This window comes from Protopterus annectens, chromosome 4.part0 (assembly GCF_019279795.1).
Source record: "Protopterus annectens isolate FY-2018-M chromosome 4.part0, PAN1.0, whole genome shotgun sequence".
Classification (NCBI taxonomy): Eukaryota; Metazoa; Chordata; order Ceratodontiformes; family Protopteridae; genus Protopterus; species Protopterus annectens.
In genome coordinates, this window is record NC_056733.1 from 1,397,956,566 (window position 1) to 1,397,980,689 (window position 24,124).

Consider the following 24,124-nt stretch of genomic DNA (forward strand, 5'->3'; position numbering starts at 1 on the left):
ATGATGGGCTGTACAAAGAAAAAGGGTGACGAGGTAAGGCACCTTAAAGATCTTCCAGGGTCATCAATGTTTGTTTCATCTTCTGCAAATGTTCAGTGAAGGCCCTGAGAAACCTACCTAAAGATCACTTCTACCATGAAGGAAAATTAGGAAAAACTTGTCTAAAAATATCACAAATAAGGTGGGCTGTATGAAAAAAATTTGGAAGCTGCTGTACACACCCTTTCCCCACCAGACACTTCATCCCAGAATGATGCAGCTCTACCAGCTTCATCAAAGCCTAGTCCAAAAGAAAACGAATGAAACAGACAATGTGAAACAGACAGTTTTTTTTATTTATGTTTACTTCCGTTTGTTAATCATGGTAGTAGAATGATCTAGACAGAATCAACTGCAATCATTGCCAAGAAAAAACAAAATAAATAAAAGTAACAATTTACAAAGAAAAAAATGGCAACCCATAGGCTGAAAAAAAAACATTCACGTTCAATGCTCTGATTAAAATATATGTATACAAGTACAAAATGGTAGGAACGAGAATTCCTGCAAGTATGGAACAGAGTGTTACTGCCAGCCTGAAATGTGTTCTCAAGAATGGTAGATGAGCATACTTTTGCTTGCCTTGTCCAAAGTGCATGCAATAAAGCATAAAACGTTTGTGGTTCTTGAGATCTATGATGGATTACACACTTAAAAAGACAACAATGGGATTCTATTATTAAATGCTCAACTTCTCTGTCCTTTTTCTCCCTATTTACAGTCTCTGCTATGAATAAACAACAATACAGCATTTAAAATATTTTAAATCGACTGTCTCTCTCCACTAGAAAAGTACCTTACTGTACTGTGGTAGTTTTGCTTTCAAAAAATCTTTTATCCTGCCCTGGAAAAGCTTTGTGCCATCTCCAATTCACTGATGTCATCAAGGCCAATGAATGCAGGGAGTTTTCTGGCCAATTCAACTTCCCAAACTGACATCACCACGACAGTCCTAAAAACCCACCCATGCTGTGATGTCATACATCCCTGGTCTTTCCCCTACCCATACAGAAAGTAAAGGCTAGACCAAGGAAACAGTACATGAGTCAAGTCTCCTGCTGTGATCTGTCAATCACAGCAGGTAACAGATCAAATTATCCTTAGCACTTTGACAGCTAGGGAAGTTAGGTGTGAAGGGGGATGGGAGATGAGTCAACGTAGTACAATTCAGGCTTCACAAAAGATTGCAATTTAGCAATTCTAAAAAAGCACTTTGAAAGTCTGTTCTGTGGCATCTACACTGTTTAAGTAGTCAATGAATGGCATGAAATGTTACTTAAAACTAACTGACTGAAAGACAGCAGTGTATGGATGTAAAATCAATGCAGTGACAGCGTGATGTACTTCGAAATTACATATAAAAATATTTAAAAACCTGTAAATAGTCCCAGAGTGGTGTTAAAATATAGGAAACACCAAAACCATGATGAAATAAACATGTTTTTTTTGAGTCTGTGGGTGCGGATCTCCTTTAAACATATGCTTAGTTATAATGTTATTCGAATTAGTTAAGACAGTTAATAGAAAGAACAGAACAACTTTGGAGTAGGGAGAGAAATTTTTGATGGATTTAAAATATAAAACTGCTCTTTACAACAGGCTGTACAGTGACAACCTAAGCTTCCTCCCATCTCCAAGAGTATTAGCTTGTCCATTTTGGGAGAGAAGTCACAAGTACTACAAGCTTACCTGCGAAGAACTTTATTAACCTGAGTATATCTCCAAAGCAGGGTAAAAGAGAGTATCTATTCCTAAAGGAGGTCTCAATATCACTGTCTACCTCAGACTAGCCCTCCAACATGGATAGTAAAACATACTGAGAATATTCACTAGCCACTCCATCAGGTAGGGGATACACACCGAGAAAACAATACCAACAGCAAGGAGAAGAATACGCCAGAAGCGACCCTGAACAAGGAAGAAAAAGAAAAAAAACATGACAGAGACTGCCTGTTCACATGAAGGCTGGTGAAGTCCTGTGGTGGCCTCAAATCATGCTCATAAAAACATTAGCACCTCAAGTCAGTGATGAAAACTCCACAAACGCCCAACATCCTCAGGATACTGTCAGGACTACCAAGCACTGCACAAGCTGCTGGATTCTCAATTTTAGTTGATGAGCTTACTGTGATTTGTGGGTGTCTGTGACAGTAGACAACTCCCTAGGCCTAAGTTCAACCAGCAAATCATCAATGGAGGACTTGAGGACTTTACCAATGATAGCAGGCCAGTCATTAGGTTGTTCAGGTAACTGAAGAGAGGAGAAGAGTGGATGGGTTGATGATGATGCCTTGAGATTTACCTCCAAAGGTGTCTGCTGATGGGGGAGTGCATCTCCATACCTCCCTTCTGCATTATCACCTCATAGGCATCCTTAAATGCTGTCCATCCTGCAAGATGTGAGGCAGGCCTCCAGCTTGTTATACCTCCTTCAGATAGTCAGACATAAGACAGTCCTTACACAGTTTTCTTCTCTTAGGCAGAACAGCAGCACTAGCACAGGTATGGGATAACAATCTGACTACTACAAAGATTAACAAAGGAGTCTTCCCTACAATATATGTTAGGATAGAGAAATGAACTGTGTGAAAGAAAATAAATGGGGGGCACAAAAGCTTTGTATACCCTCATACTGTGTGACATCATTAAGTGTGCATGTGGGATGCACAAATGTTCCTGTTCATAGATGATCAATCAAATGGAGGTGACCCAGACCTGCGAGTATAGCCCTTGGCCTTAAATAGGCCCGAAGGAACAACACAAAATACTAGGGTGTACTCACAAAAGGGAAAGTAGACCTGTATCAAAAAAGTCTTAGACCTTTTACAATTAAGAGTGGTATTTTAGTACCAGTAAAAAAGCCAGGAACGGTATACCCAACCAAAATTCTCAGTAGAGGTAGGAAATGCACCATAGAGTGGTATCTCTCTGCCTTATCAGTCAGCCAGTGTCCTGCTAAATCCCCAAGAAATGTGTACTACACACTTCAAATAACCAATAGACAGAAGTTTGTTTCAAAGTCCTTCATTATTGCATCCAAGCGCTACTTAGTTTTTCAGAAGATTACAGGGTTAAGTCACTGTTTTTACTATATAGGAAATGTGAGTGGCTAGGGCGAGTGGCCAATCGTAGTGCACAGGTGTGTAAGAGTGGGCCAAAACCTTTATTCAAATTCGGGCTGAAAGATGAACCCAGTCCTCGCAGTCCCATTGGATTATCAGAGAGATCATAAAATACCAAGCAGAATTGTTACAATTCCATTTACAGCTTAAATAACTTTTAAGCATTCTGCAAATCTGCAAATATCCTCCTCTCTGACATCAGGATATCACTGTATAAGGGTTGTTGGACAGTGATATATTTTCAGGTTTTTCTTGTATCACAGGATTGGAGCCCCATACTCTCAGCTCTGGGTCAGTGGGAATGAGCAATCCCAATGTCCCCCACTAGGGCACGGTTAGATGAACCTGAAGGAAATGAGCAAGAAAAAGGAAAGGGGACCTAAAAAGGAGAAAACAGGGAAAGGATGCCCTTCCCAACTCCTAGCTAAAACATAGGCAAAGGAGACAGAAAAGACTACGGCAACAGTGAAGGCACTTGAACATCTGCATTTTTGTTAAGTGTACACAACTGTACTATGTTCATCATGTTTCAATGTTGCAGTAATAACTCCACTGGAGGATTTCTAAAGTTAAAGAGATGGGTAAAAGTGGACTGAAGATGAGGATGAAAAGGAGGCCCTGCAGGACTGCAGAGGCAAAAATGTCTCTGATCCTGGAAGAAGATACCAGGTTGCACTGTTTAGTAAAGGTGCTGAATGATGACAGAGTGGCTGCATCCAGAATTGCTGTGGTGAGCATTCCTATGATGAAAGCAGAAGTGGTGGCAGTGGCTCTGCTTCAGCGAGTTCTAATGTGTAGTGGCACCTCCTTACTGTACAGCCTGTACCATAAACTGATGCAGATGGAGATCTATTTAGAAATGGTCTGCTTGTTAACAGGTTTACCCAGTTTACAGGTGCAAGAGATACAAAAAGGTAGCCTGACTTTATGAAAGTGTTTGATCTGTCTAGGTAATATCTGAGCTGCCTGCGAATGTTTAGACAATACAGAATTATTTTTCCTATGTTCTTGGGGTTAGCGAAAAATAAAGGTGGGATTAGTCCACAGGACAAAACTATCAGAAAGAACTCTTAGGAAGGGATTTTTACACATTAGAGTCTGCAGTTTTGAGATTCTACAAGCTGAGGTGAGAGCCACTAAGAATGCCCTTTTCCAAGTTATGAATTTGATATATACTGAAGTTAATAATTTACAGAGCAGAAGAGTGATCATCTTCAGAACAAAAGTGAGGTCTCAGAAGGCAAAAGGGGCTGTCCTGGGTAGCCTAAGGAGAATGATGCTTTTAAGGAACTGCTTCATCACACGTTGAGAAAATAGAGGAGGTTTCAAAGGCAGACAGGCAGGAAGGCTGACAAGGCAGAGACAAGGATTCTGAAGGATGAGAAGGAAGGTCCCATCAAGAAAAGATCTGCTAGGTGGGTGAGGACCAAGGGAGGATTTGCCAGTAAAGACTGATGGCTCTAGGCACCAAAAAATACACTTCTTCCATTTTGAAGTGTAAGATTTTCTTGAGCTGGGCTTTCTAACCTCTTTTAAAACAGATAAGACAATTTTGCTGAATAATTGACCCCAAGGAAGAATGATCATACCATTCAAGTTGCCATATTCAGGGTGGTCAGGTTGGGGTATATGTTATTTCTCTTGTTCTCTTGGGTATAGAGCTCCACCTCCTGTGGAAGCAGTCATGGTTCTTGTGTGGTCATGTTGTAATAAGTGAACCCAATGTTGCCTTGGCCAGTAATGTATCAAGACCATCACCGTCCCCTTCCTCCCTAATTTTATTTATTCACCTTTATTGAATTATCACTTGTTATATATCAAAGTAATACAAGCATATTAACAAGTTCACATTTACAAACATTATAAATCGCACATACTGTTCTACACACTATAATCAAATCAGCAATACATAAATTATTCAATTCCTCAATTCCTTCCTTCTCCTAAACCTCATTCCTCCTCCAAAACATTTCTCTGCGTGTGCTGTTCCCATAACTTTTGTCCTTTCCTATGTAACTTACTAATAATCTTTTCTAAAGATCCAATTCCCTGTTCTTTTATCTGTATTACAACATTCACTTTTTCAAGTGTGGCTGGTTTAGACTATGTTTTCCATTTTCTAGTAGCTGCCTTTTTGGCAGTCACCTGAATTAAATTTAACAAGGCCTTACTATGTCTAGGCAATTCAGATCTTGTATCCCAGCTCAAAAAAAAACACATTTTCTTAGTTACACAAATTTGCTCACCCAATACTCCTGACGGAGTACTCTGTAAGGAATTTTTAAAGTCTGCCAAATTATTACACCACGAAAAAAAGTTATGTGCTTACGCTGCTTTTTCACTGTCTTCAACCTATGAGTACGGATCCAATATCGGATCCGGCTCGGCCATATGCTATAGTTCTAGGATCTAAAAAAATCTGAGCTCCTTCCCTATCCATAATGCCCTGCTCTCCCTTCATCCCTCAGATCGAGTCTGCTGCTCACAAGGTAACCATGTTTTATAGATTACAAACACACACACACATGTATATATATATATATATATATATATATATATATATATATATATAATCTACACACACATTTTATTACAGGAGTGAGCAAAAAACATCTGCCAGGTCTCCAGAGAGGAAGAATTTGGAAGGGGGATGGAGGGAGGGAAGGTTTTAGACAAATGAAAAATCAACAACTCTGATGGAACGTTATGTTAAGTACATAACTTCTTTATCTGAAGTTGTTGATTTTCATTTGGCCTTCAACCTGTGAGACAGAGTCCCTAGCTACAGTACGTAAATCTTAGGAGGCCCTTACGGAAGGATATTACCTGAGCAAAGCAGAGCCAAAGGAGACCCTGTTTCTGGAAATAATGTTCAATATGTAGTGAGATATAAAAGTGTGTGAATTTGATCAAGTAGTTGCACTGCAAATATCAACAGGAATTCTAAACCAGAAAGCAGCAGAAGTGGTTAATGACCTAGTGAAATGAGCTTTGATGGGTACAGACAAGGATATTCCTTTAGTACAGTAAACCAATGAAATGTAGGTTGTAATCCAAATCACCAGAGTAACTTTGGAAATTGGTTTCCCAAATTTAGCCTTGGAGTAAGAAACAAAAAGCTGGTCAGACTAAGTTTTTAGACCTACTACCCAAATAAAAACAAAATTTTCTATGCACATCTAGCATATGGAGTTTCTATTCTCCTTTGTTTTGGAAATTAGGGAAGAAAACTGGAAGATTGACGACCTGATTAATGTTAGCCTCAGAAGCAATCTTGGGCAGGAAAGGAGTTGGTATGCAGCATCGCTCTATCTTTGTGAAAGACCAAACAGGGTGGTTTGATAGATGACACCTGAAGTTCACATAATATTTTAGCTGAAGTGATGGCTACTAAGAAAGCAGTTTTCCATGACAAAAGCTTCAACTCAACCTTTGCTGCTGGTTTGAAGGGAGGCGCAACCAAAATTTATAAGACCATGGTAAGGTCCTATGGAGGAGTGGGATCCTTAATGGGAGGATGAAGAAGAAAAGTGCCCTTGAGGAATGTTTTGCACAATTTGGAAGAGGCCAAAGGTAACGAATTTTCTCCAACATGAAAGTTCGAGATAGCTGCCAGTTGCACCTTCACAGTGGAAAAGCTAACTCTGCTATGAAAAATGGACATTAAAACATCTAACACAGCAGGAGCGGGAGCCGTAAAAGTATCTAAATGATTTCAGTGGTCCCAAATAGAAAATCTCTTCCACTTGCTGTTATATACTTCCTGGTGGAAGCTTTTTGTGCTGGTACTAACATTAAGTGAGGAAGATAGCCCGGAATTTCTAGCCATCAATGGAAGTGGAGCAATCAAGCGGTCAATTTCAGGTTGGATTGATCAGGGTGAGGACGTCCCTAAGGATGGCAGAGAAGGTCCGGAATGAGATCGAGAGTCCATGGTGGACATACTAGGTGAGACCAAAGGAAGAGAACTACACTTGTCAAGGCCAAAAAGGAGCAATGATGATAACTTTACTTTTCAACCTCTGAGCTTTCTGAAGAAATTTGAGAATGAGAGGAAGGGGGGGGGGTAAGCGTAAAGCAGAACCAGGGGGGACCAAGCATGGATTACAGCATCTCTTGGTGACTGTCCCTGAGGAGGGATCAGGGAAAATATTTGCTGCATTCGATGTTGGAAGGAGATGCAAAGAGATTGCAGTAAGGCTGACACCATTTCTGGAAGATCATGCTTGCCAATGAAGGGTTTAGAGACCACTCGTGAGGCATCAGAATGGTCCTGCTAAGCCTGTCAACTAGAATGTTGGACTTCCCCAGAATGTGCATAGATCACCCATTGCCACAACATTATAGACTCTCGACACAAGGGGTAAGACTTGGCTCCTCTCGGTTTGCTGATGTACCAGACAACGGACATGTTGTCTGTCTGAACTGCAATGGTTCCTGAGGGGGGAAGAGAAGTATGCAGGGCTTGCAATGCTAGAAGCACCACTCATCTCCAGGACATTGATATGCAAGTTGGTCTTTAAAAGTGGACCAGGTGCCTTAGACTGTCTACCTCAGGTCATGACCCCCCCCCCCCCAAGCAGGGAGGCATCCGTGATCACTGCAGCCTTTGGAGGGGAAAGGACAAAGGGACAATCTTGCTCTACGATCTGTGACTGAAGCACCAGATATGACATTCATTGCATACCCAAGACAGTCTAATTGGATGGCTTACTGAGTAATAAAGGAGGGCCCAATGAACTGCTAGAGTCCACTAGAGAACTCTCATTTGCAGATGAGCTGTAGGAACAAGAGTTATGGCAGCAGCCATGGAGCCCAACACTCAAGACACCTGGAGGTGTAGGAATGTCTAGAATTTGTCTGACGAAGTCCGAGTGTGGAGATCCTGTCCGGAGGGAGAAGTGCTTAGCACTGTGTAGTGCCCAAATGGGCTCTGATGAACTCTATCACCTGTACTGGGTATAGATGACATTTCTTTAGGTTGGAGATGCCCAAGGTTGAGGCTAGATGAAGTAGGAAATTCCTTGTTTGGGCGAGTAGATGCCTTGTGGGGGCAGTGAGGAACCAATCATCCAAATAAGGAAACACATGGAATCCTCACAGTCTCAGGTGAGCTGCCACTACTGCCATGCACTTTGTGAACACCCTGGCAGCCATGCAGACATCAAAAGGGAGTAGTCTGAACTGGTAATGATTGGGTCCCAGTCAGAAGAGGAGAAACCTTCTGGAGCACCTGGTCATTTTGATATGATGGTATGCATCCTGAAGGTCTATCAAGCACACCCAGTCATCCCTTCTGCAGGAAGGGCAGAATGGACTGAATTGTGACCATTCAGAGCTTTGAATAGGCAACCGACTTGTTCAGGTTTGTCAGATCCAGAATGGTCCCCCATTTTCTTGGGCATTAAAAAGAAAATGGAATAGATGCCCAAGCCAAACTAGTCTTGGGGTAAGGGCTGGATGACTTTTTGCGATAAGCTTTGAAATTTCTAAGGCTGCAGCCTCCGTCTGACTGGGTGGAACATCGGGAAGGAAATTGGGTGGATAGGGACTTTGGAAAAAGGGAATGACATACCTCTGGATATTATGTTTAGCACCCAAAGGTCATTTGCGATTGCTTCTCATACTTTTGGGTGTAAAGAAAGACGTACCCAAACTGCCTCCAGAGATGAGCAGTTGGGCAATCCTTCAGGGTAGCTGATTGAGCCTGTCCAAGAAGGTATCACGAGACCCCTGGCTCATGGGACCCCCTCTGCCACCAGGGGGGTGTCTGTCAATAGCAATGTTTCCACCTCTGCCTGTGGAAGAAAGGTTTCCCTGTAATTCCTAGAAAGGACCTTGAGATCTTCAGAACCACAACTTTTTGCCACCATGTTGGTTCCTGGAAAAGGATCGTTGAGGGGCAGCAAAACAGATTCTGACTGCAGACAAGGTGTTCCCATCCTTCTCACTTTGGGAAAGTGTTTCTCTAAATGTGGGACCAAACAAAGATGATCTGTTGAAAGGGACTTTAGTAAAAGATGACTTAAAAGGTTTGGTGAAATCACACAGCCACATCCAGGTGTGGCGCCTTATAGCAATGCCTGAACTGGCTGCCCATGAGGCACCCTCTGCCGCATGCGAGATTAGCCTCATGGACGTGTTAGCTATACAAAGGAGGGTGGCCATTCTGGAGGATAGGGTTTTCTGTTCCTCTGCAGATATGGACCCTGGGGCAGGACTAGAGATTTCCTTTACCAGGTCTCTGAAGTCGGGTCACATGTGCCAAATAGTTCAGTACCCGCAAAGCAAAGGTTGCTGAAACATACACCAGTTTCCCGAATCTGTCCACCGCCCGAAACTCGCTGTTTGGGGGGTGAACAGAGGAGCTTTCCTGGACCAGCTCCTTCTTGGTGGCTGCTGCAACCACCATGGCATCAACAGGGGCACCCTTACTCCAATGGGGTCTATCTGAAGGGGCACTAAGGATCTTGTCTGGACATTTAGGGATGGGTTCTACTATGTCCGGCTCTTTCCATGCCCTACGAGAGATTAAATCAATACCAGGGTCCACAGGGGGACACCCAAGATGTAGATGGGCCTGACCCAAAGGCTCCCAGGAACATTAACTCATCTCTGTTAGGGTTTTGGGTGGACCACTCACCTTTCAGCGCAGAATTTCCATGATGTCTCCAAGTGAGACATCCTCAGGTGGGGATCTTGAGGACTCTTCCCCTTCCTCCAAATCGGTGTCCTCAGTGAAGGATTCCAGGGAGGAATCCACCTGTCTCCTTTTGAACATATGCTTACGAGGGAACCTCTTCGGTGGGGTGCTCTGGGGAGGTATTCTGGTGTTCCAACAGGGAAGAAGTCTGGAAGCTCTTCTGGGCAGGCTGTCCGGGAGGAGACAGAAAGGATGACTGTTGCACAAACTCTCCTGAGGAGGGACTGGGCTCTAAGGAAGGGAGAGTTGAGTCTCTCCTAGGGGTGGAGGGAATCCTCTCCACCACCTCAAATGCAGAGTGTGAATGGGAATCAGAGGTAACCTCCACCAGACCCAAAGCTGTTGGCAGAGAAACCCTATGAGACCCCATCACACCCAGATCCAAGAGGGGAGTCAGAGACGAACTAGCAAGTGCCAAGGCTCAAAGGGAAGAGCAGCTCTGAAAACTTCACAGCTGACATCAAACCCTCAGATCAGACGCCTGCACTATGGCTCCAACAGTCTCCCTGATCACAGACTGTCGGGGCTGAACTACTTAGGGCAACCCATCGGAGTAGAGGTAACTGTAGCAGTCGACTCTGATGTGTCGGCTCTTGGGATCCTCGGACCACACAACTCAAAAGCCAGGGGTTGGATCAGAAAAAGAGAGATGGGAACAAAAGAAGGCTGGTGATTACCCAATCCAACAGAGGATGGAGAGGGCAAAACCCCCAGTTGAATTTGTGCTGAGAGTAGTCTCATCAACATTCTGTCAACCTCAGCTTCACAGAAGCTCCAGGAGGACCTGATGGACAAAACAACAGAAGGCTGGTCTAGGGGACTGAAGCAGTGGCAACTTGGGTTTAGAGATAATGGGCTCCCGAGAGAACTCAGGGGGCATGAGATGGACTGATTCTTCACCTACACTCAGATTTGAGGGTTTAGGACCCAAAGTTTTGGTGGACTTGGGAGAAGGCGCACCAGGCAAGGAAGAACCTCTGTCCAGGGACCTTTTCTTTGTGTTTCTTGGTGGGGGGGGGGGTTGATCCCCAGAAGTTGGAGAACCAGAAGAAGGGAGAAGACCCTTAAGGATCAGTTTATTTCTTGTGTCAATCAGTGTGAGCTGATTGAAACCAGAGCAAACAGTCCAAGAGGAGTCCAACAACACACTCCATGTGGGCATCGGAAAGAGGGATTTTATGCCCACACTTACCACACTTTTAAACCCTGCTAGTTTATCAGACATGGTCAAGTCAAAGAGACAAATAGCCTAGAAAAAAAGGGAAGGGGGTTCTAAAAGGAAAAACTTTTTGGATAAAGTAGCTAAATGACAAACAGTTTAATTTGTTTTACATATATATATATATATATATATATATATATATATATATATATATACTTACATACACACACACACATACATACATATATATATATATATATATATATATATATATATATGGATCTAGGACTTTTGATCGAAAGATCTAAAGTCCAAATCCATTATCACTCAACATACTTTAGCAAAAGCGCTTTTCACTGAAAAAGTGCTCACGGTAAAGTATGTTTAAAAAAAAAATAAAAATACAACATTAAACCTACTTCTATGCAGGGGGGGCTAGCCCTCCTGCGCTCCCCACCCCCCACTTTAATATTCTCACTCCAAGGTCACACTACAGTGAGGAAAAGGGAATTTCCCTTATCCGCATGACCAGCACAACGAGCATACTTCTCCGAAAGTGCTGCTTCAGTGAGGTATGCTCGGTGATTTCTGCTTCAGTGGAAAGTGCATTCGGGGATATGTATGGATCCCATATGTATAGATATATCTATCTCTCTCTCTATATATATATATATATATATATATATATATATATATATATATATATTTATTTATTTATTTATTATAGGACTACTTGACATGACCGAAATGTCAGTAGACCAACGTTCAAATAACAGAGACCATATGAAAATCCACCTCAAACTCGACATGTTAAATGTCCGACATATGCAACACCAAATCAATAACACTCAAACATACCTTCCATTAAACGGAAACATGAAACTAAACAGTAGCACCATAGCAACAATACACTACGATTTTATGAAACCAAACTATGTACCTAACCTCACCTATACCCCCTCCCACCAACCAATACCCACATACCCCAAACAAATTTCCACTAAATATTCATGATGGTAGCTATAGCACTGACATGAATATTCATTACAGATTCTTAAATTCAACATATACAATTCGTACTTACTACTTTCACATTTTTTCAGGGGGCGCTGCACCCTCTTGCAAATTAAATATACCAAATCAGCAATCGCTCTACAGTGCAGAAATGAGCAGATGTCCTGTTCCACTCAGTCTGCAGAGTCAACATTTGAAACGTTCAGTCATCTGAATGTCGTATAGTGAAGTTTCACTCATATGAAACTTTGCTCTTTTGGTCTCGGTTATTTGAAAGTCAGTCTACTGACATTTCGATCACGTCAAGTAGACCCATATATATATATACATATATATATATATATATATATATATATATATATATATATATATATATATATATATATATATATATATGTATATCCACAGGAAAAGGGCAAAAGGAAAGTTTAAAGAGAAGCAGAAAGAAAAGGAAATGGACTCATGCAGTTATCAACAGATAGGATAGGGGAAGAAGAACTACACTTGATAGAAAGAAATTCTAAAGAAAAACTACTCACTAACCACAAAGGAGCACGGATAATCAAAATCCCGATATTGTTCGAAAATGTGGCAAACAAGACCTGAGGGATGAAGGGAAAGCAGGGCATTATGGAAAGGAATGAGTTATAGTATACATCCAAGTCAGATCAGATATCGGATCCGAACCCACAGGTTGAAGATCAAATGAAAAACAACTTCAGATCACATGTTCCCAGGTACCTCTTTCTATCCCATTACACCTCCAACATTTTCTATCTACCTGAGTAAAAAGTATTTGGTATCTGCTTGGGGTATAAAATTACATACACAAATACTTCTAGGGAAAAATGCTAAATCACCTAGACTCTGTTGCATATTTGGGAGCCATAAATATGTCCTCCCATTGTTTCTTTGTGAATTGCTTATCTAATCTCTCTTCTCAATCTTTTCTGATCTCCTCTGATTGATTCCTTTGATTATCATGCAATATTTTAAACACCTACTAATTATCCGCTAACAGCAGCTTCTGTTCTAGATTCAAATAAAACTCTACCAGTGCAGGTCGGATTCCCCTATCCCTTTCTCTTTTCCAATATTCTGATATTAATCCCTGATAGAGAAGGTCATCTCTAGCCTTCAGTCCGAATGTTGTCTTGGCTTCTTCTCATTCTATTAACTTTAGCTCTCTAATTAGTTCCCAATACCTTGGTTCTTTTGCCAGCTTCCTCCAATAAATCCCAGCCCCCTTGACTATTCTCTGTATGCCTAGTTGCAGTCATCCCCTATAGGGAGTCTTCTTTCTCCATTCCTGTGTTGGCTTAGTTAGTAGTATACTTTACGAATATAACATCATGGGACTGTTATTCTCCTTAAGGATCTGAATCCAAAATCCCACTCTCTCCTTATTTACGGAATCACCCCCCCCCCCGCTTCATCATCATCCCTTTCCACTTTTAATTGTAGCTCTCTGCTTGTGTGACATACAAGAGCCTTAATGGTGTCCTAAACCTCCTTGTTGTACTGGAAGGATCAACTTATCACTTAACTCTTGTCCTCTTCTACTCCCAGACAAAGTCATTTAATTCTCTATTAATTACCATCCATGACTTCTCTGATTAATAAAAAAGGTCTGATCTGCTTATAAAACTAAAGGAACTAAAACATTTTTACAGCTTGTATCTTGCTATCCATTTTCTACAGACAAGAGCTTCCAGTTCCTCAGTTTTGTGTTATCTTTTGTTTAGTATCTTCCTACATATCCTTAGCTGCCATAACAGCATCATTTTTAACCTACACTTTTAATACTTCATTTTATCAAGTCCCCATAAATATGTGTATTGCTAAACCAATTCATGTGTGGGTAACATGGTTTACAACTATACCCTTTAAAAATTAATCTAGAAACTCACCACATGCTGCTCCACATCAGAGCACACAACACTTCTACCTCCAACCTGTACTTCCACAGGTTTAGTCAGTATTCGACGGGCAAGTGCTTCCATAGCTCTTGGAAAGGTAGCAGAAAACATCACAGTTTGACGATCTGGTCTGATATTGTCTATTATACGCATAACCTGTATTTACAAAAAAAAAAGTAAACAGTTAAAATTAAATGTAGCCACTTTTCATAGAGGAAAATTGGAATTAATGGTTAATCTTCTATATGCTATGTGCAGTTCAGGAGAACAAAATCAAAAACTTGGTTAAGATAGAGAGAGAAAAAAAGTGGAAAATGTAAAACCACTGCCAAACATTAACAAAAATAAAGGAACGGTCACATCAGAAACCCCATTAATTTTCAAATTTGCAATATGAAGATACATCAAACAATCTGTCAACAAACCCAAAAATCAAAATGTTAAGAAAAATACACCCGTTGCATCTAATATAAACACTTAAATATAAATACTTAAAGGAAGCTTTAACAATAATTACTGACGTAATTACCCATGAATCTAAACTGATGTGCTTAGCCAGTGCATAAAGAACCACAAATGCAACTTGTCTTCCTGGGCCTTAATCAACTTGTGTTTAAACAAAAAGGTTGGAGAGATAGAGAAATGTAGAAGTCTACTGGCTGCCAGGTATTCACAACTGTAGCCCTCATCAATATCCCAGGTTATAAAGAGTAGAAACAAGGCAGAGGCTTTCAGTTTCTTGAGGATAAACAGTTCTATAATATGTGTGACCATAAGGAAAAGGAGAACTGCTACATCCTGACACAAATAACCTGTACAGTTCTTTTAATGATGCACAAAAATGAATCTGTACAGTAGGGCAAATGTTTAAGGTATGATGACATCTTACAAAAAAGTGAAGGATCAAAATTTGTATTGACATTTTACTTGGATACAAAATACAGCAATTACAGTCCTTCCATCCATTACATGCCACTTGCTAGGTCCCACAGCACCTCCTTAAATCTTCTGCTTCTACCAAACAGTACTTGACCAGTTTTGTCTGTGTACTATGGACACTCTAAATAGGAAACATTTAGTGGAAAGTTCAGGGACTAGGTTAAAAGAAGATGAGAATTACCCAGTGCAGTCCCATCCAAATAGCAGACGTTTTTCATAACAATTTTCACTTATGTCTTACCCACAACAAAATCCTGCTCCTACAACCAGAATAATGTACCATCTATGCAGAACTCTTGGCCTGCAGAAGAAGTGGTGGTGCATTCCAAAATGCTCTGCTCCATGGCTTGAGTCCCCAGTCCAGTCTCCAAGTTGCAGTCCAACAGGAGGAGACACACAAGAAATTATGAATTTCTTCACAAAATGAGCAAACAAGTACAACTTTTCTCAAGATATGGCAGCCTTCCACTCAGTTTACATTAAAAAAGAGTAATCCAAGGACTGTAGTTCCTTGCACAAGGGATAAAAATGTTGTGGTCCCCAAGCTGAAACTGTAGACTGGGTTGCCACCATGGCTGAGTAGCCAACTGTTTTCCATGTATTGGGCACTAAGTACAGACACATACAGTACACACATGCATAAATGCGCATATAAAACATCCACAAAAGCAGGAAATAAGTCCTGGGATGTATTAAGGTACCTTCTACTATAGGTTTAGGGAACAAATTTTGTAATGAGTGGTAAAGCCACAAGTCACAAGCCAAGATTTCTAATCTTATATTCAAGATAATTCACAAGAGAACCATTTATTTCATTCACTAACTTTTTCTGTACTTTTTTAGATTGCAGCGGTTTCCCATTCACTTTAATGGATTACACTAACTGTCCAACCTTCTGCTGAATAGCACTTTAGGGCAGTTTAGAAAGATTTTGATGGTGTGTTCCATTGGTGTTTTCTCTTAAAAAGCTAACTCACTCTCTTTACATATGCCTCTTCCTATGAATTTTTCAAACTTTATAAGAGTTAGGTTATGATTTGCTACGGTTTAGTTAGCAGTTAAAATTCTGTCCTTTTCATCAGAAATGCCATTGTCCGAATAAACAGTTGGAATTATTTTTCTTCTAACTTTTGGCCTTCTAATATGAACAAATTTAGTTTCTAGATGTCTCACTTAGGAGGGTTGTACTGCTTTTGGTGAAGTTGTGCAAAGCGGTGTGGTGTGGGTGCGTGAGTGATATGTGTGAAGGTACTTTCTTTTACATGTAGTGATTAAAAATGAGGTCGGTGTTTGCTTTATTTCATTACATTTTTTTCTTATAAAATTAAGTGCAGAGTTGACGTTATGGGGTTGTTTAAGTTGAGATAGTGATCCTGATGGTGCCAGAGTCCGTGTTTTGCATTTGCAGCATGAACATTTTTATTTAGTTTTGAAAGATCAGCATGAGTATGGGCTTATAGGAATTTGAGTACATCTTATGTTGTGAAAAGGGTGTAAATAATCAGTTTATAACGTGCCAAGACAGTAGATAAAAAAACAAAATAAAAAAAAACTTAGTGCACCAGATTGATGTTTTTTTTAGGTAAAATAATCTTGTGTGTGTGTGTGTGTGTGTGTGTGTGTGTGTGTGTGTGTGTGTGTGTGTGTGTAAATACAGATCCAAACACTTTCCTACTAGGATTTTTTGAACCATCTTGGGCTAAAAACATTTGATTCTACTCTGTAAATGTGAAAGATATTGTGTTTTTAATAAGAAAATTAACACTGTTTACAATTCACTAAATGTATACAATAGATTTGAGAATACTGATATAAACTGGCAGTCAAGGCAACCTTCTGCAGTGAGTTAACATTAGGTTTCTTTTCTCTTGTCTCTCTCTCTTTTTTGTATGGCTTTTTCTGGAACTGAGACTACTTATCATTCAATCATTAAGCTCGCCCCCGTCATCCAAAAGCCATACAGACTGTGTATATCAATCCAGGCCAGCATCCCAGCAACAAGGGCCTCTCTAAATTTTCTGGTCTTCCCTTTTAGCAGTCAACATTCCATGTCTCCACAGAAGCCACTGCCCATCATCATGCACAAGGTGAAGAAGCCTACTACACTCATTGCTTGGTAAGTTGAATTCATGCCTCAGGATCACCCCAAGCACTACTGCTCCTTTTTAGAGGGGTTACAGAATAATACAGCCATATTTTACCCCTCAACTTTTATATAGGCATGCCAGACAACCACAAGTCCAAAAGCAATGTTTTTCAGCTTTTCCCGGTTAGGGGTCGCCACAGTGGAACTCCAGTCCGCTAATGATCGGCAATGGATTTTTACGGTGCCAAGTTGCCAGCCCAACACCCAACCTTCAAAGAAGGCACACCCATTCATGCATGCACATACTTGCATGTCTTTATACATCACTCGACCACGGGGAGGACATGCAGACTCCACACAGAAGGCGCTCCAGCCGAGAATCGAACGGGAGAGCCTCTTGCTGTGAGGCGACAACGCTAACCGCTGAACCACCGCGGCCTGTAAACAACCACAAGTCCAGTGAGGCTTAATCAAGTACAGGTTACCTGGGTCATACTCAGGGTTTAATCCCTGTTTGCCAATGTACTTGTCTCGGGTTTCTTCTTTTAAGAGTCCTATTTTTGCTTAACTAGCTCCTGTATCCCCAGCCAAACACTTTTGACCCCCCCCCTGTTGACTAAATAGTATTACAACTTCATAAGACTTGGGTTTGATACTGCAAGTGGAAGGGACATCCTAGCATAAGGGGAAGCCAGGTGGTGAGGTGAATAATGCTGATGTTGCCCAATCTACAAGGAACTCACACCTCTTTAAAGAGAATGTAAAAGGGTTTGGACTTCAGAACTACATTGTTTTTGTAAACTCCTCCTTTAAAAAGAAAAAAAAAGGAGTAACAGTTTTATGGAAGAATAATTACATTCTGATTTAGATAACAAATCGATCTAGTAACACATGCAGCGGTAGCATTGTTGCCTCACAGCAAAAGGCTCTCCCGTTCGATTCTCGGCTGGAGTGTGGGGAGTACCTTCTGTGTGGAGTCTGCATGTCCTCCCCACGGTTGGGTGGGAGTTTGAAAGACATGTGTAAATGGGCGTGCCTTCGTTGAAGGTTGGACGTCGAGCTGGCACCTCGGCATTCGTGAAAATCTACTGAAAATCATTAGCGGACTGGAGTTCCGCTGTGGCGACCCCTAACCGGGAAAAGCCTAAAGACAAAACAACAACAACAAAAAAGGAATTTTTGTTATGGTCATCACTGAATATTAAAATAGACTATTTACATTAGCAAACACACTGCTAAATAGGGCTTGGAGCTAAACTTGCTAAATACTGCTTACATATTTTACTAAACAATTTCAAGGTAAATTTGATTTGAGTGTAAGATTTTAACTGGGTGCAGGGGCAGCTCGTGCTATAGGACTCCAGCCCTCCCACCTAAAAACAAATAAAAATAGAACAGAGAAACACCGAATCAAAAACTGTAAATTCCCGGAAGTGTACGCATGCGCACACGCTCTCAGACTGCTTTCTCAGCAGTCTAGATAGGGGGAAAGGCATTTCAGCCCCAAGATGCCCAGCAGTCTGTGCGGCGGTGACGTCACAAAACGGAGGCACTCCGGACTGCAGCAGCGGCAGGCAGGACCAATCGCGGATTTGGACTGCAAGGAATACTGGCAAAGGGACTGTTCAGATATCGGCGGCAAGGGAGCAGGTATTTGGCTCGTCGGTGGGGCTGTTCGGATATCGGCGACAAGGTAAGCAGGCAAAGTGGAGGTAGGTGTGTGTGTGTGTGTGTGTGTGTGTGTGTGTGTGTGTGTGTGTGAAATGCCCCAGTTGCTATATACTGGTGGCTAGAGCAGACTCATGGTGGTGTGGTAGGGAATACCTCAGGCTTGAACCCTGTACCTTGTATGCAGGTGTTAAGGGCCTGAATTCCCTACCCACCACCATTTGTAAAAAAATTTGCAGATTTTTGCCTCATATTTGATCTGTTCTGTTCCTCATATCTGTGGTTTCTAAATGTTTAAATGCTTGATATTTGATGGTGCAGTGAGCATTGTTGCCTCACAGCTACAGGTTCTCAGGTTTGATTCTTGGCTGGGGTGCCTTCTGTGTGGGGTCTGCATCTTCTCCCTGTGTTTGTGTGGGTTTGCTTTTGTGTCCTCCCATGTTACAAAGACATGCCTGCATTATTTCTTCCTGGGCCTCTGCTGAAAATTGTTTTTTTGTTCCAAGTCAGACTGTCCTGGTTAACAAATGTTAAATAAAATTGATAGGCATTTGAATTTCAGACTTCAGGTTTCTGAATGTTTAATTCCTTACATATTTGATGGTGAAGTGGTAGCATTGTTGCCTCACAGCTATAGGTTTTCTGGTTTGATTCTTGGCTGGGGTGCCTTCTGTGTAGAGTCTGCATCTCCTCCCTGTGTTTGTGTGGATTTGCTCTGGTGTCCTGCCATTTTACAAAGACATGTGTCTGCAGTATTTCTCTCTGGGCCTCTGCTGAACATTGTTTTTGTTCCATCAGAAGTAAAATTGACAGGCATTTGAATTTCAGACTTCATATTCTTCAGAAAATACATAGTAACACAACCTTTTATTCTAGCAATTTTCTAAGTTTATAAGATGACTATTTTAAATTTGCCCCTATTTTTGGGACTGTATTCCCCCATTATTGGCTTCGTCCAGGTTTTTTGTGCTAAGGTTGATAGCTATGGGCAAGAACTGAATTCACTGAATATGTTTGAGGGCTGTATTCCCTCATTACTTGCTTTGTCCAGGTGTTCTGTACTAAGAGGTTGACAGCTATGGTGAGAACTGAATTCACTAAGTGATAGCCATTTAAGTTTCAGTCTTCCTCTCTCTCACAAAGCAGCTGATATGGTGTAGTGGTATGTTGCTCTGACTGTTTTGCACAGGGACCTTGGCAGTAAAAATGTATGGTGGTAACACAGCATTTCTCTTTCACAAAGCAGCTGATCTGGTGTAGTGATATGTTGCTCTGACTGTTTTGCACAGGGATCTTGGCAGTAAAATGTATGGTGGTAACACAGCATTTTATTCTAGCAACTTTCCAAGATTATACAAGCAATGTTTAACGTGTCCCTGGTTTTTGGGCTTTTGAACCCCCCCCCCCCAATACATTTTGGCTTTTTCCAGATTTCTTGTGCTGCGAAGTTGAGATGCAGTTGAGTATTGAGTAGATTTTACAAAGAGCTGGGAGCTGCAGGGGAAGAGAAGTTTAGTGCTGCTTATGCTGAGTCGGCTTGCACTGTTAATAGCACAACAGGTTGTATACTTGCTTTTGATGCAGAAGGCTGTAGGTTCTACTCCCACAAGGGGTGGATGCTGCCGTACTGAGAATGTCCTCCTTGGTGAAGATACTAAGTATGAGCCTGTTATCAGTTTGCCATCCATTTCCTCTTGCAATATTACTAGCTTATCATTTTTTTAATGTAATATAGGCAATTTATTCCTCAAGGGCAACACACACTTTATTTTTCGATGAAACCATGAAATATAAAGGTGTTTGCTAGCAGCAACCTCTTCATTAGTTACAAATTTCTTTAATGTGAAATTATTTAGATGACTTTTACTTCTTCAGAGATTGCATATTTACTGATAATGGACTGTAGAATTGCGCATATTTACTGATAATGGTGGACTGTAGAATTGTGCATATTTACTGATAATGGTGGACTGTAGAATTGTGCATAATTACTGATAATGGTGGACTATAGAAGTTTGAGTAGACTTTTATAATGGAAATGTTCTGAACTGGGCAGTTTTGCCTTTATTGGTGCATGCGTTTTGTTTCATTGCTTACTGGAAAAACGTTCAAAACAAATTTAAAACGCACTCTAACAACTGCACTGTATTGTACAAGGAATATAATTTAGTACAATCAGGAAGGTGTATCAAAGAGCACGAGAGTATGTTTCATATGCAAGGGGCCTATGATTTGAAAACAGCCCAAAATTAATCTTCATCTGCCACTGGCAAAATGTATTTTCTTTCAATGTGAGTTTCAATGCTGTTTCAATGAATGTGAGTTTCAAGGGCAGAGAAGTTTTAATGCTAAGTCTGTTTTCATTGTGAGACTGCATTGCTTTGTTTAGCAGATGTCTTAGTGTTTGTGCTGTAAAATGCAAAATAAAACTTTCACATGAAGTCCAAATCATCATAGATGTAAGGCCGTATGGTAAATGGAGTGAAATAGCCATGTAATGGATCATTGGAATGTCTGCAGAGGCTCCATTTGACCATGATTTTGTGAGGGGGAAGGGCGGCAAACTCAGACGGGCCCAGCTGAACTATACCTCCCAACTGTCCAGATTTTCAAAGAATGAATAGATTTTTGCTTCTTATTTTTGGTTTGTACCTTATAAAATGTGTGGTTTTCTGGCAAACCATTTAGGAATTAAGTCACTAAATAACGATACACTGAGTTTCAGGCTTCATAACCTTCAGAAAAATGCATGCTAAAGTAAGACCTGTTATTCTATCAACTGTCTCAGTTTATACAAGAGCAATTTTTAGTACTGTTTATATGTTCCCCCGTTATATTTGGCCTTGTCCAGATTTATTGCATTAACAGGTTGAGAGGTACATGCAAATAAATTGCTTTATAGAATTGGGCATAGTCAACCTCTCAACTGTCCCCGATATTGGCTCAAAATGTTGCTCTTCCCCCTAATAATCCCTCTGCAAAATAGAAATTTTGGAAGAAAACATGGAGGGTTTACAATTAATAAATAACTGTAATAATCAAAGTTATAGATAACTTTTATTTCAGAAATGCATGTAGATTCTTTTATTTTGTCAGCTGCACAAGTTAGCAGTACTAATATTAAAGTGTCCCTTCTTTGACAGGTTCCCAGCTGTACTGTGTGGCTATTTTATATTTTTGCATCACGTTTTTGGTCCATTTTTCATAATTTTTTTTTTGGCAAATTAGTGACAAATCATTAAAGACTAAAGTTAGAAAATAATGACAGACATTTGAGTTTCAGATTTCATACCCTTCAGAAAATTCATACTAATGCAAGACCTATTCTATTATCTGTCTAAGTTTATAAGAGCAATATTTAAAAATTGTCCTTATTTTTGGGCCTTTGTCCCACTTCTATGTATGGCTTTGTCCAGAGTTCTTGCTCTGAGGTTGAGAGGTATGACAAATGTGTCAGGGCCATCACAGTCAGCCGGAGACATTTCAAATTGTGACATACTTGTTGCACCCCACTCCCCCATGTAGTGACTCTGGATGTGTCCAAGCAAGGCAAGGAGTAGTTATGCAGTGTAAATGCGCAGTGTGTAACCCCATCCAAGGTAGACACAAGTACTAGAGTGGCTTTTCATCTGTCCTTGATTTTGCAGAATGGCCTGGTTTCTGTCATATTTTTGTACTGTTGATTCATGCTTATTACTCAGAAAGTGCCTGTTATAATTCCACGGTGGTACAGCAGTAGCGTTGTTACCTCACAGCAAGAGGTTCTCCCGTTCGATTCTTGCCTTGGCTTGGGAGTGCCTTCTGTGTGGAGTCTGCATGTCCTCTCCGCGGTTGGGTAGCATGCAAAAGACATGCGTGCGTAAATGGGCATGCCTTCATTGAAGGTTGGGCGTCGAGCTGGCACCTCGGCGTTTCGTAAAAATCTACTGCCAATCATTAGCGGACCGGAGTTCCGCTGTGGTGACCCCTTACCGGGAAAAAGCCAAAAAACAAACAACAACAACTCAGAAAGTGCCTGTTGCTCTGTGTTTAAGTAGCAATGCTTTAATGACCATAAGGTAAGTTTGTCTGAGATCTTAAGATGCAAGTAAGCTTTAATAAGCATAATGTTAAAGAATTGCCAACATTGAAAGCCTTTCTGTTGTTGCCATGCAGAGAATACTTAACTAGATAATGTATAAGCCTTGGATATTGAAGGACAGGATTACATTATTTTAAAAAGCTCATTACACTTGTTGGAGACTTCCAGTCATCCCTACAGGCTTTACCCGTAAACTAAACAGAATGCCAATCATGTGTGGTCCATAACCTGTACAGTAATCCTTTACGCAATGTATCTTGAGCTTGTTTCTTGTTTGCTTTTCATTTTTTACTTTGATCATGTTTTCCCCATGAAACAAGTAGGTAGTTGTCAGGCAGCAGGTCTTTTTTTGGATAAGAAACATTTTTACAAGTGGGGACATCACAGAGATTTCTACTTTCAGCATGTTACTTGGTACTTTAATAAAGCTGAATATAAATTATAATTAGAACTGCAGTGCAAGGAGAAGTGGTTTGAGTTGAGTGCTCCTTGTTTTTGTTATACTTGATTTTGACTGGCATTCCAGTAATGTATTTAAAAAGTAATTTATTTTTTCATGCCTCACAACCTTTTGTTTCCATCTAGATATTAAGTAAGCTGTCATGCAGCCAATGCATTGAAATATTTTTATTCTTCTACACTTATTTTTGTCTTGACCGGACTCTCATAATGTAGGCTTGCCACCCCTCCGTTTTTTTTCCAGACTATCAGGAAATCAAACTGATTCTCCGGTAGTCCGGAAAACACTGTACAAACTCCGGTATTCTGTTTCAAAAAGGAAACAGACTATCGGAGTTTGTAAATCGGCTGATTTACTATGCTTTTTTTATAGAAAAGCATAGCAAATCAGCCAAAAGCAGGCGGCGGGAACGAAAAAAGAGGGCGTTCCCGTTGAGTGATGCTGTCGTGACATGACAAAATAGGCGGTATGTTGGTGGGAGAGGGGGTGGGGCGGGCGGGGCTACTGGTGACGCGAGGGGCGTGGCTTGGCTCCAGTTTTAGCCATGAATGAAGGTGGCAACCCTATCATAATGACGGCTTGGCACCCAGGGCAGCATATTTAAAGTTAGTTTTTGTGGTTTTGAGCATAGCTCCTCCCCTTTCAAGTTGGCCACACCCCTTCCCATTGACCACACCCGTTCAGCTGTCTCCTGCAGCCCCCCTTTGATTCAAAGTCACCAGCCGCCACTGACAGGGTGACAGACAAAACAAACATCACTGCAAACAATGAACTTAGAATAAAATCCTTTGCAAAACACTTAAAGAACTTGGTAAATTTTACTGAAACTGAATAATTTAAATAATCCTAAAGATTAGGAATCTTTGTGGGTTTATTCAGTACTCTTAATTTTTCCTAAAGCACGTAGACAGATTTTCCATTTCAAATCAGT

The 24,124-nt window shown here is 40.9% G+C and overlaps 1 protein-coding gene across 1 annotated transcript in view; it reads right to left on the minus strand.

The window, feature by feature from the left end:
- Positions 1-24,124, minus strand: part of DDX46 (DEAD-box helicase 46) — a gene marked incomplete in the record, with an annotated part of 2,009,097 nt that overhangs the window by 837,054 nt on the left and 1,147,919 nt on the right. Inside the window, 1 exon segment of the mRNA XM_044069232.1 lies at positions 13,951-14,115. Coding sequence (XP_043925167.1) covers positions 13,951-14,115 — 165 coding nt within the window.